Genomic DNA, 18,836 nt, shown 5'->3' on the forward strand with positions numbered 1-18,836 from the left:
CAATAAGCTCGGACACTCTCCATTCCCACTCATCCACCCGGGGTGGGTGAAGCACTCTATGTGTAGGATGATTGGGAATCCAGCTATCCATGGTTACCCGAATAGAGGACCCGTTGCCTACCCTCCAACAACCTCCTTTCCTTAGAATTGGTTGGGCTGCTAATAAACTTTTCCAAACATAAGAACTATTCGGTAAATCCGTAGCTTCTAGGAAGGAACCCCGTGGAAAATATTTAGCTTTAAAGCACTTATACACCAAAGACTCTTGTTGTTGAAGTAATCTCCATCCTTGTTTGGCCAACATGGCTAAATTGAAGCTGTGTAGGTCTCTAAAGCCCATTCCTCCCTCCTTTTTCGGTTGAGCCAACACACTCCACTTCTTCCAATGAATTTTCCTTTCATTGTCAATCTGCCCCCACCAAAATCTAGCACACATAGCATTTAGTTCCTCACAAAGCTTCATAGGTAGTTGAAAAACCCCCATAGTGTAAGTGGGGATGGATTGAGCCACCGCTTTGATCAAAATCTCCTTACCTGCTCTTGAGAGTAATTTACCCTTCCACCCTTGGATTTTTTTCCACACTCTATCTTTTAGAAATGAGAATGTTTGGTATTTTGCCCGGCCAACCAAAGTAGGTAACCCCAAATAGGATTCAAACCTTTCCACCTCCTTTACCCCTAACAACTCCTTAATCCGTTGTCTTCGCTCCTCCTCCACATTACTACTAAAATAGACCAAGGATTTATCCATATTAATGCATTGTCCAGAGGATTCAGCATATAATTGTAATAACTCCAGAATAGTTCTCACCTCATCATGAGTAGCTTGGCAGAACAAGAGAAAGTCATCAACGAATAAAAGATGAGAAATGGATGGCGCCCTTCTACAAATTGAAACACCATGAAGCTTCCCCTCCTCTTCTGCTTTAGTAATCAAGGAAGTAAATCCCTCAGCACACAAAAGGAACAAGTATGGGGATAACGGGTCACCTTGGCGAAGCCCCCTAGTTGGGACAATATTTCCATAAGCTTTGCCATTTATGTGAACAGAGAAGTAAGGAGTAGTTACACAACTCATTACTCTGTCAACCCATGTATCAGGAAACCCCAGTTTGGACATGATGCCCCTAAGGAAAGACCATTCAACACGATCATATGCCTTACTGACATCCAGTTTCAGGGCTAAAGCGCCTTTTTTCCCATTCTTCTTACAGTGCATAGCATGGAGAGTTTCATATGCCACAAGGACATTATCAGAGATGAGACGACCAGGGACAAAAGCACTTTGGGAAGTAGAAATCACATGAGGGAGAATCTGCTTCAACCTGTTAGCCAACACTTTTGAAATAATTTTGTAAATAACATTACATAGGCTAATAGGTCTATAATCTGATATCTTTTCCGGTGAATTAACTTTTGGAGTGAGCACAATATGAGTATAGTTTATTTCGAGTACCATAATTCCGGAATTTAGAAAATCAAGTGCAACAGCAGTGACATCATTACCAACAATATGCCAAATTTTTTGATAAAACAAAGCATTCATACCGTCGGGTCCAGGAGCCTTAGTTGGTCCTATTTGGAACAACGCTGCCTTAATTTCCTCCGCACTGTATTCTCTGGACAAAATCTCCTGCATATCCATCGTCACCTTTTGGGGAACTACACTTAGACACTCCTCCATCCGGCTACAATCACCTGCTTCAAAAATAGTCTCAAAATAATTTGTTATAACACCGGCAATATCCTCAATTTCCTCCACCCAATTGTTTTGTTGATCTCTAACTCCCTTAATAAAATTTTTCCGACGCCTTTATGAGGCTTTGGAGTGGAAAAATTTAGTATTTCTATCCCCGTGCTTCAGCCAATTAACCCGAGATCTTTGTGCCCAATATATCTCCTGTTTGAGGAACAGATCGTCAAGCTTTTTACTAGCAACCAAGAATTCTGCCTTGCTCTCCTCAGTCATAACCCCAACACTCAACTGCTCCACATGTTTCTGCAATCTTTTAATTTCCTTGGCATTAGGATGGGTCCTAGAAGAACCCCAGGCAAGCAATTCGGCCCCACAATGCCCAATCTTTTCCTTTGTGTTTGCCAGTGAGGTCGGTGCTCTCCAATCTTTGGACCAAGCTTCAGCAACAATCTTTTCACACTCCTCCCACAAAAGCCACTTTTCTTCAAACTTAAAGCTTTGGACCCCTCTGTTTCGCAGACCCCCCTCATCACTTGTTTGCAACAGTAAAGGACTATGATCAGAAGCATGGGAAAATAAATGAATTAAGGTGCTAGTTGGAAATTTTACCCTCCACTCCAAATTAGCCACAGCCCGGTCCAACCGCTCTCTAGTGTTTGCAATACCAGGTCTTTTGTTGTTCCACGTGAATGGGTACCCATTGAACCCCATGTCAACCAAGTTACACAAATCCAGAGCTTCCCGAAAGTCGTCCATCTGTTTATAAGGAGGTGGATGACTACTCTGTTTTTCAGATGAGTGTAGGATAGTATTAAAATCCCCAATGCACATCCACGGTCCTTGAACGAAAGTAGAGAGGTGCTTCAAGAGTGCCCATGATTTTTGTTTCTGACTAGCATCAGGCCATCCATAGAAACATGTCAAATACCAAACAAACCCATCTTCTTCCACCATCTTTGCTAAAATGTGATTGTCTGTATAATTAATAACATCCAAATTAACTTCTTTGCTCCATAGTAGTGCTAACCCTCCCCCTGAATTCGGCCTCTTCACTATCAATTTATTCTGAAAATGCACTTCCTTACAATGTTTATCATACCCTTCCTTATCCAACCGAGTCTCCATCAAGAAACACACCTTGGGAGCTTGGTCCTTCACCAATTTGCGAAGGCTGCGAACTGTCCAAGGGTTCCCAAGCCCTTGGCAGTTCCAACTTAAGAGTTTCATTGCTCTCGGTAAGGGTGATCCATCACCCCCGCCGTTGTATAACATTGAGAACTGGTCTGAGACTTGCTACGTTTCCTGCTCTGTTTTTCTATGCTTTCCTCTGTTTCCTGAACATCCTGGTACACCCCTCTCTTCCCTAACACAGCCACGGGCTCCTCAGTAACTAAATCCCCAGGCCCATGATCCATCCGTGCAATCTTAGTCCAAGTGGGCCTAGGCTTGGCAAAGTGAGGCCCACTATTCTTTTTGATGTCCACGTGCTCAGCATTCTCTGTCCGTGTAATTGCAGAGCCGTTGGAGTTTGAATTCTCCAACTCCGTAACCACCATATCTGTAATTGATTGCTCCGTAAAATCCGAACTGCTCCCTGATTCCATGCTCTTTCCTTTTTCGCTGTTGTCGCTATCCCTAGGGTTTATTGAGCCTCTGTTATCATCCTCCGCCGCCTCCCTCCCTTCACTGGTATTATTCCGACGTTGGTCAGCTTCTTCATTTCCTTGGGTCGTGTTTTTATGAGTAGTATCCTTCCTTGAAGGTGAACGAGGCCGGCCGCCGGTAGACTTCAGCCATTCTCCATATTGGCATGTCACCGAACCTCCATTCTTCAATGCAGCGAAATGCAGCGCACAATGCTTCAGGTCGTGTCCCATTAATCCACACCAATGACAAAACATAGGGAGACGCTCGTATCTGAACGTCACCCATGTACGCTGCCCATCTGTCCCTGCAATGAATCCACCCCTACGTATTGGTTTTGATATCGGGATAGCCACTTTAACCCGCATGAACATGTTCTGAGTCTCCAACTTTTGGCGCTTCTCAACCTCCTCCACTCTCCCTAACCGGCTTCCTATCTTCGCTGCAACTGTTGAGGAGGCCATATCAAAAGGTGCCCCCCAAATCTGAACCCATAACGCTACTGAGTCAAACTGAACGTTCCCCGCCGTCATCCCCTGTTTCCACCGCTTCACCATGAGCACTTGGTTATCAAAAGACCACGGACCGCTTTTAATAATCCTCTCCATCTCAAACTCTGTCTTGAACTTGAACTGGAATAAGTTTGATCCAACCTCAACCATTTGCACCCCTTCATCCAAACCCCATGCTCTTCTCAATGTGCTCAACGCCGCCCTCTTGTTGAAGGGTTTACACGTGAGAAACTTCCCAATAAGGCTCAACGAACAACTCTCAATTTCCTCCTTCCGACCTTCATCCAAGATAGCTATGACTTCCTCTTCCTCCGTTGTTAATTTCATATTTTCCAGACTATTAATAACTTCGTCTGCCATCGATGAGAAGCAAAAGAAAATACAGCCCCTTAGTCAACCTAAGGGAGAAAGACACCTCGTATGTGCACGAGAGGGAGAGACCCTTAGCGTTACCTAAGGGAGAGAAAAATCGCATTTTGTATAAATATAATACTTAATACAACTAATTTTATAATCTTGAACAAACTATGGGGTTGTTAAACACGTATTTCTATTTCCGCAGCACTACTGAACAACAATTCTTAAACACTACTGCCAATTGACCATTATATTGCTACATTTATAAATTTTTAACTGCGAGTTAATTTTTTATTCTCTTCTCATCCTCTCTCTCTCTCTCTCTCTCTCGCGGGCTGAGCTCTGCACCCTCTCTGTTTCTCTTTCTTCCTTCCTCCCAAATTTGCTTTCTCTATCAGTGGAACTCTCTCTTCACCACAACGCAAAGGCAGCTCCAGCGAGACCTGGGAAGAGTAAATCCGAGCTTTCTTCTCTCTTTGTTGACAGATTTGGGAGGGAATCTCTCCACAAGCGGTATGAAATTCCAAAACTTTTCATTTTAATTTGATGCCAAAGTACCAAACATCCAAACCCATGTCTTCATTTTTGTTTTATGCAAGTCATTCATGAAGATACGAATAAAGTCCCGGTGGACTTTTTCTTATAAAGATAAATATTACTAACTTGGCTCTTCTCTATAGCTCTGTTGGTCTGACTATTCTCTAGTGCTGTCTTTAGCTTGAGTTGGTGTTAGCTGATTTTTAATGGGTTTTCATGCATCTTTGCAGACTTTAGTGTACTCTCTTTCTGCTGGTGTCTTGAGTCTTCTTAGGCTCTTTGCTCTGTATTATGCTTTGATCATCAATAATACTATTATCTTTAAATTTGCTTTCTAATATGTCATTTCATTAACATAAATATGGTTCAACAAGCTTTTTCCAATTTACTTTGGTAATTTACACGTTGTATTTCTTTTGACTATTTTTCTTTTGATTGTTCAATGCCTTTTGATCACATGCGACAAAATATAATTTGGGTAAAAATTTGAATTTGAATTTATTGTATATCTCATTGATCATATTAATAAATGCTTATATTATTTTTTATGAGAAAAAAAGTACCAAGTGTTTACTTTTTATGGGAAGAATTTGGATATGTTCAAATGTTATAATTGATATTTAGGTAAAATATTAGACTATGAGAACTTGGTTAGGAATCTCAATTTATTTTTAATTTGTAATTATATACAACATCTCTATATTTCTTGAGATGCCATTATCTTCTGCACTTTGCATCCTTGGAATGGGACGTTGGGAAAAAAAACTAGAAATATTTATTGTTTATTTATAAGTTTTTCTTCTACATAGTGGAATATGATACTATAAATTTTTTTTTTATAAGTAATCTTTGGCCTGAAAAAAAATGACAATATTACAGACGAGCCCCAAAAACTTGAAGTGGAGAGAATGAGTAGTTACCTATTGACGGTGCTGACAAAGAAACAAGAGGTGGACACAATCATCAGAGACACCATTGACAAGGTCCCTGTCCTCCGCTTTGGCCGTGCTTCTGATCCTGTCTGCCTTCAACTTGACAACGTTGTATGCCACTTCTCTCTCTCTCTCTCTCTCTCTTTGAGTTTTTATTTATTCTAAATATTATGAAGTGAATGAACTCAATTTGTTTTTCTCAATGCAGCTTTCTAAATCTGCTCGGGAGGTATCCAAATTTGCAAGTGTAGCACTTGTAGATATTGATTCCAATGAAATTCAAGTTTATGTCAAGTATTTTGACATTACTTTCATACCTTCAACAGTTTTCTTTTTCAATGCTCATCACATGAAAATGGATTTTGGGTACATGGATTACCTTCCACCCTCTTCTTATTTTTTGATTGTTGTTATTATTTATTTATTTATTTTGAAGAAAACACTAGGTTGGATATTGTGATTGTATATAACTATTTGAGTACATGGATTATCTTCCAGGAATGTAATTATACATATGATGACTGTTTTCTTGTTCGTTGTTTGTTATAAAAAATTATTCCAACAACTGAGTTGGATGTCTAAAAAACCCTTTCTAATGTTGCTGACTAGTAGTATTTTTATCATATATTTTGAACTATAAACTGTGAGTTCTTGTAATTGATGTGTGTGATTCGTTTTCTCTTCTTTTTTTTCTTTTTCTTTTTCTTTTTTTAAAAAATAATTAAGAGCAGTGCTTTTATGAAGTACCTTCCCTGTACTAGACTAATTTCAATACACGTACAATGAAGTAAAATAAAATTAAAGGGAAAATGGATTTTCATATTTCATTTTAGTCCTGTTATATTTCTTTTAGTTTGCTTAGACTTGTAAGTTTCATGTGAAACATGGTGATTGGGCTTCTGGAAGATGAGTGGAACAGTTAACTAGATCTCTTGCACTTGAATTTCAAACAAAGTTTGCATCAAGATCTCCTTTTAATTGGAATTTCACAAACATGTTACAATTTCCTTCCCTAAATTAGTTTGCAGTAATTTCTTTTGAGCTACTGTGGAATTTTATTCTTACAATAGTCTCCATCACATTGTATTTTTGTATGCAATGGGTGAATATGTGTAGGTATTATAATGTTATGAATTTTACCATACATTGCAAATATTTGATCACGCCCTTGAAGAATGATAATATGTTTCTAAACTAAAATTATAAGCTAAATGGCTTGTATTCTGAAAATGATTTCATGCAGCTAAGAATTTAGGGCAATAAAATCTCTGATTCTTGTGTTAATTTTCCTTGGTTGGCAGTACTGCAGATCACACTAAATGGGTTGGTGCATTTCACAAGAAGCAGGATTTTGTTGATGTTGTAGAGGTATATGTAGCTCCTCAGAAACTGAATGATTTTAAGGCTGTCAGTTATATAAATTGCTAGTCTTTCCATTGGAGTGAAAAATCATTTTCTTTTTTATGCTTGTGTGAAACTAGTCTGCCTTGTTACTGTAACAATTTTAAGCTGCTTCCAATCTCCATTAGCACATGCATAAATGTAATTCTTCATAGGTTTTGTTGTGAGTTACCTTGCCTTGCAGTGACATCAATATCCCGAAGACCTTTTCTTTTCACCAATCCTTTGTAGAGTTAATTGCAAGACTATGTCCTCTGTTCTGAATCATGATTTTGCAGCAAAGTTTATTTTAAGTATTTTCTTTTGAGCAATAGAGGTGGAGTACTTGAAAATTTATACTACAACTATGATCTTATCAATGGTATCTCGGGTGCTGAATCAATGTGGGAAAGACTTTTGTTGCTTAAAATGATGAGGCAAGGGGAAAAATTTCTTTTCAGCTGTTGATATTGGACACTTGAAAATTAAAAGTTGGAGGTGTTTTTGGTGCTAGATTAATATGGGAAAACTTTACAGACTAAATTGATGAGGCAAGCATCAGCCCTAGCAGTTAATATTTGTTGTTGCCCTGGCATATGGCCTACAGCATAACTCTCCCGCAATAGAAAAAATGTGTAATGTGACAAGAAGTACATTGCTGTATGGTTGTGTGGAAAGTCTGGTATATCTTTGGGCAACATTGCAGAATTAGTGGTAGCATTTCTTTCTTCACATCTTTATTTAAAACGTTGTGGTAATTAACTTTAGTAGGACAAGAAATGTTACTCTTCGGTCAATGGCAAATCTGGGTCACCTTTAGGAAACATTGCAACTCTATTGTTCTTTATAACACTTTTTATTTTTTTAAAACTATTTGTCTTAATGATTTCTTATGTAATGCACTCCTTGCTTGTATAAAGGATAATATGCAAATAACTTTCATCTTGTAAATGATTGATGCTTCGAGATGTTTGTATGATTCAAGGATGCATAATGTTTTTTCCTGTCTTAACGTTCTTGTATGCAATATATAGAGGGGCCATGAAAGGCAAGCTGATAGTGAGTTGCCCTCTGCCACCAGAGCGAATACCAAAGTATCAATTGTTATACAAGGATGTATAAAAGGTGAATTAGCCTTACACTTGGCAATCAGACAATCATAAGCTCATTGCGTGTTGTCCTGTAAGGGTGGTTCACTTAATTTTGTCAACTCATAATTGTCTTTTTTACTTCTTGCTCTGTTAGAAAAGGGCTAACAGCAGCACCAAAAACAGCTAACAAACCCTTCTGAGAGCAGAGCTCACATTTGGCAGATTGCCAAAAGAGAATAGGTAACTGGAGTTACACTAAGACCCCATTTAGCTAAGGCATTGGCAGCTTTGTTGAAGATGCGGTGAATCCGACAGAATACGGGAGCATCTAGCTGACCTGCATAAAATAACTATATGGTGCACAGCTTTGAGGTGAAATCAGAAATACTTGATGAAGTTTTTCTGCTATCCTATATGGTATACACAGTGGCCTAAAGAATACAAAGTTTATTTGTCCTTCTTTTCATAGAAATGTAATATGTAGAGAGATTCTTTTGTAGAATGGAATTATAATGCTTGTATGTTTCATATATGTTCACTGTATTCGATAACAGAGACACAAAACATGAACATTAGCAATCTCGATATTACTTTCCAATGCCTCTCTTTATCGTTCAGCTAGGCATAGAGTCTGACCACGATAGATCTTTCTCACAACCATTTGACAGGTCAGATTATTTCCAGTCACTAGAATGAGATTCAGGGTCTAGTGGACCTGAATTTGTGTCACAATTCAATCGAAGGGAGTATTCCAATGTCCCTTTTTTACCTTCCATCACTGCAAACCTTGTATCTTTGCAACAACCAATTTTCTAGTCTAACTCCATGAATTTTCCAATGTTTCTTCTTTCCTACTCGACGCCCTTGATTTGAGTAGCAACTACTTGGAAGGGCCAGTACCCATCTTTGAACTCCGAGATCTTCAGCTCCTGTCACTTTCTTCAAACAATTTTAATGGCACCTTTCAGCTTAATTTTATTCAGCAATTAAGATATCTTATTGATCTTGAGCTTTCCTACTACAACTATTTGATTGAATATAATGCAACTAATTCGTCATTATCCTAGTTTCCCCAAATTAAGACATTGAAATTGGCTTCTAGCTAGTAGAAAACATTTCCTGATTTCTTGAGAAATCAAGCTAATTTATCCATTCTAGACCTTTTAGATAACCAGATACATAGAGAGATACCCAATTGGATTTGGGAACTTGGTCTTTTTAAGTTAAATCTCTCTCATATATGATATAACTAACATGAAGGACCTTTACTCAGTCTTCGCTCATTATATATCCTAGACCTTAGCTCCAACCAACTCCAGGGGCAACTCCGATCTCCCCTACCATTTTTTTTTGGTATCTAGACTTGTCATGGAATAATTTTAGCTCTGTTATACGAGCTCTGGACTTGTCATGGACCAACTTTGCTCATCCTTTCTTATCTCTTTCAAGCAATAAATTCCTTGGGCAAATCCATGAATCAATATGCAATGCTACATCTCTTTCAAGTTCTAGACTAGTCTAATAATTTCATAAATGGCACCATTCCCCAATGCTTTATTGCAATGAGTGAAACACTAAAGGTTCTAGATCTAAGAAGAAACACCCTCACTGGCAAAATATCTAATATATTTCCAAGCAATTGCGGTTTACAAACTCTGAATCTCAACAACAACAACAACAACAACAACAAAAAACAAAAAAACAAAAAAAACTAGGAGTGGTACCAAAGTCTCTTGCCAATTCCACAATTTTTGGAGTGGTACCAAAGTCTCTTACAAACAAATACAAGATGCCTTCCAATGTTAAGGACATATCTAGCTTGCGAGTCTTTGTCTTATGATCAAACAAATTTAATGGGTCAGTTGGTTGTGGAATGCCTAATACTACTAGGCCAATAATTCAAATTGTAGGCCTAGCTTCAAACAATTTTAGTGGTAAGCTATCAATAAAAGCCTTGGCTAACTCAAAGTCATTAATGGTTGATAATGAGGCCCAATCAAAGTACCTCCAATCTGATGTTGAACAAGGCAATGAGCTATATTATCAAGATGTAATAATAGTTACCATCAAAGGTCTGAAGATCAAGTTGGTGAAGATCCTGACTCTTTTCACTTCAATTGACCTTTTGTGCAACAACCTTGATTGGCCAATACCAAACGAAATAGAGGTACTCAAATCTTTGTATATTCTCAACCTATCTCACAATGCTTAGCAGTGAGAACCCTGTGCAACTTGAAAATACTATTACTTTAAATTTTAATTATCATCATCTCAGTAAAAATTTCTATTCCTTTTTGTTCTTCTAAAACTAAATAATTGATGGAATTAATTAGACCATGTCTATAGCATTCATTACAAAGACATACTTTGTTTTTGAAATATTTTAAGAAGTATTTTTAAAAATATTTTTATGGAAAAATGAAAAAGCAACTAACTGCTTTGACCATATTTAATATTTCTCATAAAAGTGGTATTACTAAAATGGATCATTAACAAATGCTTTAAAAATATCAATTAACTGAATCCAACTTTTATGAGTAATGCTAAATATACAATTTTTTTTACAATGGTAAATGTATTGAGTTATAATTAGAACTAGTAGCAGACCCACGCAATACGTGGAAAAATTTGACATCATATTCTTTTATGTAAAAAATGAAAATAGTGGTTAAGACTTTTAAATAATAGTCCCAAACCCATCTCACAATAATGTGATTACACTATAATATATAATATATATTCTATAACTAAAGAAGTCAATATCTTGATTTTTTGCATATATATATTTTTGCCAAGGAAACATGTTGCGTTTTATTTTTAATTATTTTATATGACAAAATATTTTGTAATACGTTATAATATAGTGAGATATGCCCTAAAATGAAACACATTAAAAAAAAAGAAAAAAAAAAAAGAGAATGTATAATTTTTATTAAAACATGAAAATGAATCTTGATGATTTCATATGAAAGCTAACATTATTTTGCATTTTTGGATTTTTTAATGAGCAATTTATCCAAACTTTGTTTTCACTTTTTTCGCATAAGAACTATTAAACAAAGTTATAACAATTTATATTTCGATAATCACTAAACTCATATATGAGAATCAACTATTACAAAAAAAATTTCTCCATTGATTTATATTTTTCCTTTACACACAATTTAAACTTTTTGAAAAACTAAGGAAGCTAAATGTGTAGTATTTTTTTTTTCTTTTGAGAAGAAGCTAAATGTGTAGTTGATTTTAGTCAATCAATAAAAAACATAAAAGGGGTAGATAAAAGCAAACATATTCATGATATAATTGTTTATACATGTCCATATTTGTTTTTTTATACCATGGAATCACCTCATTATGTTAAGCTACTGAGAAATTTATACATTTAATACTCATGTTCTCTAAAAGATTCATGTGGTAGTTGTACAACTATATCTTGTTTGATCTCTCCTAGGTCTTTAACTTTAGCCCAATTCACAGCATATAAACCAATGATCATGAAAAAAGAATGTAGCAGGATGAAGCCAAACACAGTTTCTAAATTTTAACAAGTTAGCCAAGAAAATAGTAGGAAAAGATCTTGAATTATAAATTATCATGTGTCAACAAACAATGCAATTATCTATAATTATACTACAAGAGTAATGCATTGATGATTGTTGAATTGCTAAGGAAATCATCCAAGTAGATGACTATATATATATATGGTCAGGAAAACTTGCTAAAAAGTGTGACTTATGTGAAAGTAAAAAACATTTTAGTAATACAAAAAGTGAAATAATGTAAGAGAATTTGATTAGTAATACCAGCATATAGACAACCTAACAACCATTTATCATTTAAGCTATGTTATTCAAATTGCTTTACTGACATAAAAAAACTATTGTTATTATCTTGACAATACTTATCAATCTTCATATATTAACTTTCTCCATTCTAATTAATCCAAGAACTTCCAAAACTTGTAAAATGCCTATCATAAAGCATTAAAACAAATAGAATGTCAAGATTATAGAGAAATCTAAATGAGAGAGAGAGAGAGAGAGAGGTACCTTTGATATGTAGTAGATATAAAAAAACAAACATGTATTGATAATTGAAATTTTTCCATCACAAATACTAAGCTTATTGGTTTTAAAAGAGACAAAAAGAGAATATATATATATATATATATATATATATATATATATATATATATGGAGGGGAAGGGGAAAAGGTATAAATGATACATAAGTGTTGTGGGAGGGGAAATGTTAGAGAAGAGGAAGAGACCTAGTACATTTTGGTAATTAAAAATTGTATTTGTAACTGCTAAGTTGCATATATGGGTGTTTGTGTGTGTGTGTGTGTGTGTATAAACTCATCGAATTAAATGTGGTAACATAATAGCAAGTCTGAATAGAGATTAGATCTTTAAAAAAAAAAAAAATTAGTATGTATGACTTGCCGTAAAGTTATTTACATTGTAAAATTAATGAGAAAACCATACAAAGCTAAGTTGTAATCTCAAATACAAAGAAAAAGAGGAACACCATATTCTCCATACCTATCAATCATAATATGTAGAAGATTTTGTTTCTTCTTCCAAAGTATCCTAAGAAGTTAGAAGTTAGCATAGATTTAGAGGAGACTAAAGAAAATTAGCAAGAATTTATATAGTAAACATAAATAGAACAAATAACAAATCCATTCAGAAAATAAAATAAAAAAATGGGAGGGAAATGATCATGTACTAAATTAATAAAACGCATTCCAATTTTTTAGACTATTTTAATGGTTAAAATGCAATTATGTATAGGAAATTTTAAACATGAATATAAAGAAATAGACTAACAATTCACAATTGGAAAAAAGAAGAAAGAAACAATGTATTACGACATCGTAATATATATTTATATATATATATATATATATATCTATAGCACAAACCATAAAATTTGTAGCTAAAAAGCAAAGAAGTTGAGGGGGAAGAAAAGAAAAAACTGAACTCAAAGGGAGTTTCCAAATCTATTTGTAATTTGGTGACTTATGGGGTGGAAAGAGAGCAATTCAAAATTTATATTAAAAAAAAAAAAAATCAGTGAATTTTAAATACAAAAGGAGGCAATTGAATGTTTTGATGGGGAGAGAAGCCATTTTAAAATGACTGCCATGTGTTAATTAATGACTCCCTTACCTTAATCAATTATTAACTTCTTTATTTGACTCTTATAAAGAGAGAGAGAGAGAAAAAATAATAATAAAATAAAACTCTTTATTAGCTAAGAATTCAGTTTGGTGCTCAAGTGATCCGTCAGCATGAGAAGTATTTGGGTCTTCCATCTTTGGTGGGAAGGAATAAGAAGAATACTTCCAAGGAAGTGAAGGAAAAATTGGCTAAGAAATTGGCAGGTTGGAAGGAAAAACTTTTGTCCAAAGCTGGTAAAGAAGTCCTGATTAAAGCTGTAACCCAAGCTATTCCTACGTACACTATGAGTTGCTTCAAAATTCCTGACTCTCTTTGTGATGAGATGACTAGCCTAATCAGGAATTTTTGGTGGGGGCAGTGCAAGGAGGAAAGGAAAATGGCATGGATCAGTTGGGAGAAACTTTGTGCTCCTAAGGCCTGTGGGGGTATAGGTTTCAAGCAACTAAAACAATTTAATTTGGCTATGCTGGCTAAACAAGGCTGGAGGCTCCAGACTGGGACTAATTCTCTATTGTATAGGGTGTTTAAGTCCAAATATTTTCCTAATTGTGAATTTGTTGATGCTAGTCTTGGTAGAAATCCTTCCTTCGCTTGGAGGAGTATAATGGCAGCCCAAGATATAGTACAAAAAGGTAGAAGATGGCAAGTTGGTAATGGACGTAGCATAATGATTTGGAAGGATAAATGGTTGCCCTCTCCCTCTACTTATGAAGTTGTCTCTCTGGTAAACAACATACTTGAGGATTCTAGAGTTGTAGAGCTGATTGATAAAGAGAAAGGTGCTTGGAAAACTGATCTGGTGTGTAATGTCTTCCTTCCTCATGAAGCGGATTTGATCTGTGGTTTTGCGTTGTGTACCAATTTGCCAGAAGGTAAGCAAGTATGGGCGTTGACAAACAATGGTCTCTTTAGCATCCGTAGTGCTTATAAACTTGCTATGGAGCTGAGATCAGATGTACAGGTGGAATTCGGGTCTGATGGAAGTCATTTGAGGAGGTTCTGGTGGTCTATTTGGAGCTACAATATCCCACACAAGATCCGTCACTTTGCTTGGAGAGCTTGCAGAGATGTGCTGCCCACCAAGGAGAAAGTACTCTTAGACAGCTGTTATGATGAGTGTAAATTGGTTGAAGAAACTTCGGGCCACCTTTTTTGGAGTTGCCAAAGAGCCCGGGAAATTTGGAGTTTGTCTTCTCTGTTTCAGGAGTCTCGGGTCCAGCTCTTTAGGTCGTTCATGGACATGTTATGGTATGTGGTTATGGTGGCCCAGTGGGAGCATAGCGACGTGGAGAAGCTTATCGTGGTGGCTTGAGCGCTCTGGTCAAATAGAAATGAGTACAGGAACGGAGGGGCGAAGAAATCATGTTAAGCATTGCTGCAAGGGGCGTTGGAGTACTTGGATGCTTACCAAGCATGTGTGGTGGAGTTGGGAAACCCGAAGCAACCTGCTAAACCTGCAAAATGGAAGCCTCCCTCTCCGGACCGATACAAATTGACGTGGACGGTGCTGTGTTCAAGGAGCAACATATGGCCGGTGTGGGGATCTTTGAAAGTTCAAAAACGTGTACAAACACCTTTGAATGTTTAGACCCCCAAATAACAACTTAACCAATTTAAGCAATATGTCAAACAACTAATGTGCAGAAACTTAACATATGCTATAATATGAAATTGGTTAAAAACTATCTAAGCCAAAACAAAATTAATCCACAGCAGATAATAAAAAGGCAAAGATAGAGAGGAAGGAAGATGCAAACACAAAGACAACATGCGATGTGTTATCGAAGAGGAAACCGAAGCCCTCGACGTAAAACCTCTCCGTCGCCCTCCAAGCGGTAAACAATCCACTAGAAAATACAGTTGGGATACATGGACAGCAATAGACCCTCCAAGCCTAATCTACCCAGTGCACCTAAGCCCTCCAAGCTTCTTGCTCCAACGAGGTTGCGCCGAACCGTTTTCTTTTCTAGCTTCCCGGATTCCGCTACTAGACCGTAGCATCAACCAATGAAGATTGGTTCCTTCCTAATTGCTTCCTAGAAATCCAAACAACTGTCTCACAGTGATGATGATGGTGAGAACCAGGTTTGGTATAATGCCTCTCAAGGATTTGACAATGGAGAGGAAGAGAGTTGAGGAATTTGAAGAGACTCTAAGGTATAGATTGTGGGTGAATCAATCTGGTTTTTCTTTAGGGTTTCTCTCTCCAAAATTCTCTCTGGAAGCTCTCTCACAATCGTGGGTAAAAGGGGTATTTATACTGGAGTGGGAGAGGAATGTGAAACGTCAGGTTTAACAAAACAGGGGTGGCTCGCGGCTTGACTAAGTCGCGAGATCCAGTCGCGAGATAACCGTATGGCCAGTTGTCCTGTTTTGTCCTGTAGTGCTCCAGCTTGCATGACTATTCACCTTCCAGCATGCTTGGCACGTGTGCTGCGTCTGGTGGCTTGCAGTCGCGAGTCACCCGCGAGTCCCAGCCGCGAGTCTCTGTTTTCTTGCACACTCTTGAGCAATCTTTACTCTATCTCACTCACTACCCTTACATCAAACCCACCTAAATACAGGGTTACTAAAGGCTGAATTACAAGCAAATTTGGCACGGAATAAAGCCAATTAGATGGTTGAATAAATTCAACCTTACAATCTCCCCTTTGGCTATTCCGTGACAAAACCCTAAAACAGACTCTAGACTTAACATGTGAGTTGGGAACAGTTGAACAAAACTCACTCACACCTAACTCTAGAAGCTGTGAAGCACTTGAATCATATGAACATAATACTCCTGAAACACAACAATACACCATGATCATTGTAAAGCAGAAAATCGTAAAATGCATATGAAACAGGAAATATGTGATCTAGCAAAGATGGAGTTAAGAAACAAACCATGGCTTGATCAACCAAGTGAACACCACAAGGTAGTGATCACAGTGCTCATTCACACTTGGAATGAACACAAGGACATACAAGTTAACAAGCACAAGGCAAGACACTTGTATGTTCAACACTCAACCAATGCATAGTACACAAGGTATATGCATCTAGGAACAATCCTACAAGGGCACAAGAGTGACAGTATATAAACCAAAATGCAAGACATTTAGATTAAAGTACTGATTTCAACATAACATAAAGGTTGCAATAAGCAAGGTACAAATCATAAAGCCTACAAACTATGCATAAAACATTAACCCTAAAAGCTTACAAAAGCACATGGGTACAAACACAAAACATCCTGAATAGCAGTTTACAAAACACAATATATCAACTTAAAGTGAAAACTTAAACTGAAGAAGAATGTAAAGACACTCCCCCTTAGGTAATATCCTCCCCCTCTGATCATGCCTATCAATCATCTCCCCCTTTTTGTCATGGAATATGCTATTCATCCTCTTCTAGCTTTCTCTGAATTTGATCCAATTGAGCTTGAAGAGAAGTAAACTTCATATCCCATCGATTGCTTTGATGGTGTAGAGAAGCTGTGAGTCCAGACATCTTTGTGTTCAACTCGTGGACAGAGGATACAATGCGATCAAGTTTCTCATCTAGGGAGAGAGTGTTGAATTGAGAGCCACTGTGAGATGTAGAAGTTTCTGGTTTGGCTCTCTTCCGACTATGTCCAATGCTTGCATTGAATGTACGCATGTTGATTGGACTTGGTCTTGATATAGGAGATTCATTTGCCGTTGGATAAATTCCCTTGAGCTTCAAGATCCGTGAAATGAGACTGCAGAAAGGAATGCATATCCGAGACTCAGTTCGAAGAACCGTTTTCCGCAGAACATGAAAGATATGAGCACAAATGTCTATTTCCACATCAGAGATTAGATCATGAAGAAACAAAGCACGTCCGAGGTTCATATACCCAGTGCTTGATAAAGGGTACAAATTGTGAAACATCACAATTGTAAGCACTCTCAGTTTTGGAGAAAGAGAGGAAACACTGATGGATTTTCCATTGGGTGAGAACTCCAAGTCTTGACCGAGACTTTCTTTGAGAAGCTCCTCATCAGGACAAAGATCATCATAAACTGGTGAATGTCGAAAAATTGGTCTGTTGATGTGAAGGATTTCTGCCAGATATGCAGGAGAGACAGAAAAACTCTTTTTCCGAACCCAGCACTTAAGTTCATCTCCTTCCACAATTGCGTTAGCATAAAATTCTTTTACCAACTCTTCATACGCGTCATCCAGATCAGAGAGAAGGTAATTCCAATCCTTGTGAGCAAACCATTTCGGAATGTCAGTGTCATGAAGTGAGGACTGATCCAAAGCTCTTTCTAGTAATGGTGTGGCATGTAGAAAGTAATTCTCATAAGACTGATAGGCCGCATATGATTTGAACTTGTTGGGATCGAATCTCTTTGATGAAGAGCGAGTCCCTTTTGTTTGAGGTGGGTAATCATCAACATCAATTACTGGTTCCTTCCCTTTGGAACTACCTCCTTTCACAGCAGCTTTCTTGAATGGTGACATGACTAGTCTGTATTATGAGCAAGGGAAATGGCAGAACACAATCCAACAGACTTTATTAGCAATGGGTTAGTGGAAATTTAGGGATAATGAAGAAACCCTAATAGCTGGATGAAAATGGCCAGAAAATAGCAATGAGGGACACAAATGGCCCAAATTGAACTACACAGTAGAGGGAGTCAAAATAAAACCACACAATCAGCTGAAAAAGGACCCACATTCAACAGCACATCAACAGGATACCACACAGGATCATTTTGAAACACTACATCAACAACAGATCAGACAAAAATAGCTAACGCTAGCTAAGCACATGATGAAGAACAAAACCAACAATATAAAATAGCTCAAAACAGAAACAAAAGCTTCCATAAGCTAAGCATGGACAAAGAGTAATAGCTGAGCTAAAAATCCATCTCAAAATCACAATCAAATGCTAATAATCCAGAGGGAAAACCATAACAACAAGTAGAATAGAGTTCAAGACAGAAAAACCATACCTGTTACTCGATGATTTTGAGCTGAAAAGAGGCAAACAATGGAGATCGAAAATGGAGGCACGGTGTGAATGGGTAAGAGCAGATGAGAAAGACAATGAACAGTTCACAAAAAGATCGAGGGAAAAACAAAAAGTTTAAAAACTGCCCCTGTATTTCCAAAACACGCGATTTTCGCGACTGAAACGAGTCGCCAAAAAGTCGCCAGATCAAGCCGCCAAAACACTCAAGGACAAAAATTGTGAAAATTTTTCCAAGTGTTTTTCGCGACTGGAAGGTCTACTCGCGAGTGAGTCGTTAGCTGAGCCGCGAAAATCTCTGAGTAACCCTCGCGACTGGACCTTCCACTCGCGAACAAGTTGCCAAAAATGACCCGCGAAGATGCGACTGAGGCACGCGACTTAACATACCCGCGACTGAGCCGCCAAAACAGGGCAAAACAGGATTTTTGAAATTTTCAGATTTTTCAAACAAAATACTTTCCAAAAACACTTAAAACAATCAAAAATCTTTTTGTGCTTGATTTAAC

At 37.3% G+C, this 18,836-nt stretch overlaps 2 protein-coding genes across 3 annotated transcripts; one reads left to right on the forward strand and one right to left on the reverse strand.

The window, feature by feature from the left end:
• Positions 1-1,813: 1,813 nt before the first annotated feature.
• On the reverse strand, positions 1,814-2,923 carry LOC115956488. Its single transcript, XM_031074850.1, has one exon. It carries the CDS (start codon positions 2,921-2,923, stop codon positions 1,814-1,816), a length of 1,110 nt encoding a protein of 369 aa, XP_030930710.1.
• Positions 2,924-4,541: 1,618 nt separating this feature from the next.
• Positions 4,542-8,659, forward strand: LOC115958099 (thioredoxin-like protein 4B). 2 transcript variants are annotated; one of them, XM_031076464.1, is made up of 6 exons: positions 4,542-4,722; positions 5,626-5,789; positions 5,887-6,044; positions 6,980-7,046; positions 8,093-8,183; positions 8,304-8,659. In XM_031076464.1, the coding sequence occupies exons 2-6, from the start codon at positions 5,655-5,657 to the stop codon at positions 8,312-8,314; spliced, it is 462 nt and encodes a 153-aa protein (XP_030932324.1). In that variant the 5' UTR covers positions 4,542-4,722; positions 5,626-5,654; the 3' UTR covers positions 8,315-8,659. The 2 variants fall into 2 exon arrangements, with proteins under 2 accessions (XP_030932324.1, XP_030932323.1); XM_031076463.1 differs by having other exon boundaries at positions 8,093-8,659.
• The last annotated feature ends 10,177 nt before the right edge of the window (positions 8,660-18,836 follow it).

This window comes from Quercus lobata, chromosome 8 (genome assembly GCF_001633185.2).
Source record: "Quercus lobata isolate SW786 chromosome 8, ValleyOak3.0 Primary Assembly, whole genome shotgun sequence".
NCBI classification, from domain to species: Eukaryota; Viridiplantae; Streptophyta; class Magnoliopsida; order Fagales; family Fagaceae; genus Quercus; species Quercus lobata.

Bases quoted from the DNA above. Each gene is read 5' to 3' on its own strand.
- LOC115956488 (XM_031074850.1), bottom strand. From the start codon at position 2,923: ATGAAACTCTTAAGTTGGAACTGCCAAGGGCTTGGGAACCCTTGGACA.
- LOC115958099 (XM_031076463.1), top strand. From the start codon at position 5,655: ATGAGTAGTTACCTATTGACGGTGCTGACAAAGAAACAAGAGGTGGAC. The intron at 6,045-6,979 runs GTACATGGATTA...CTTGGTTGGCAG, and splicing joins CACATGAAAATGGATTTTGG to TACTGCAGATCACACTAAAT. The intron at 7,047-8,092 runs GTATATGTAGCT...TGCAATATATAG, and splicing joins ATTTTGTTGATGTTGTAGAG to AGGGGCCATGAAAGGCAAGC.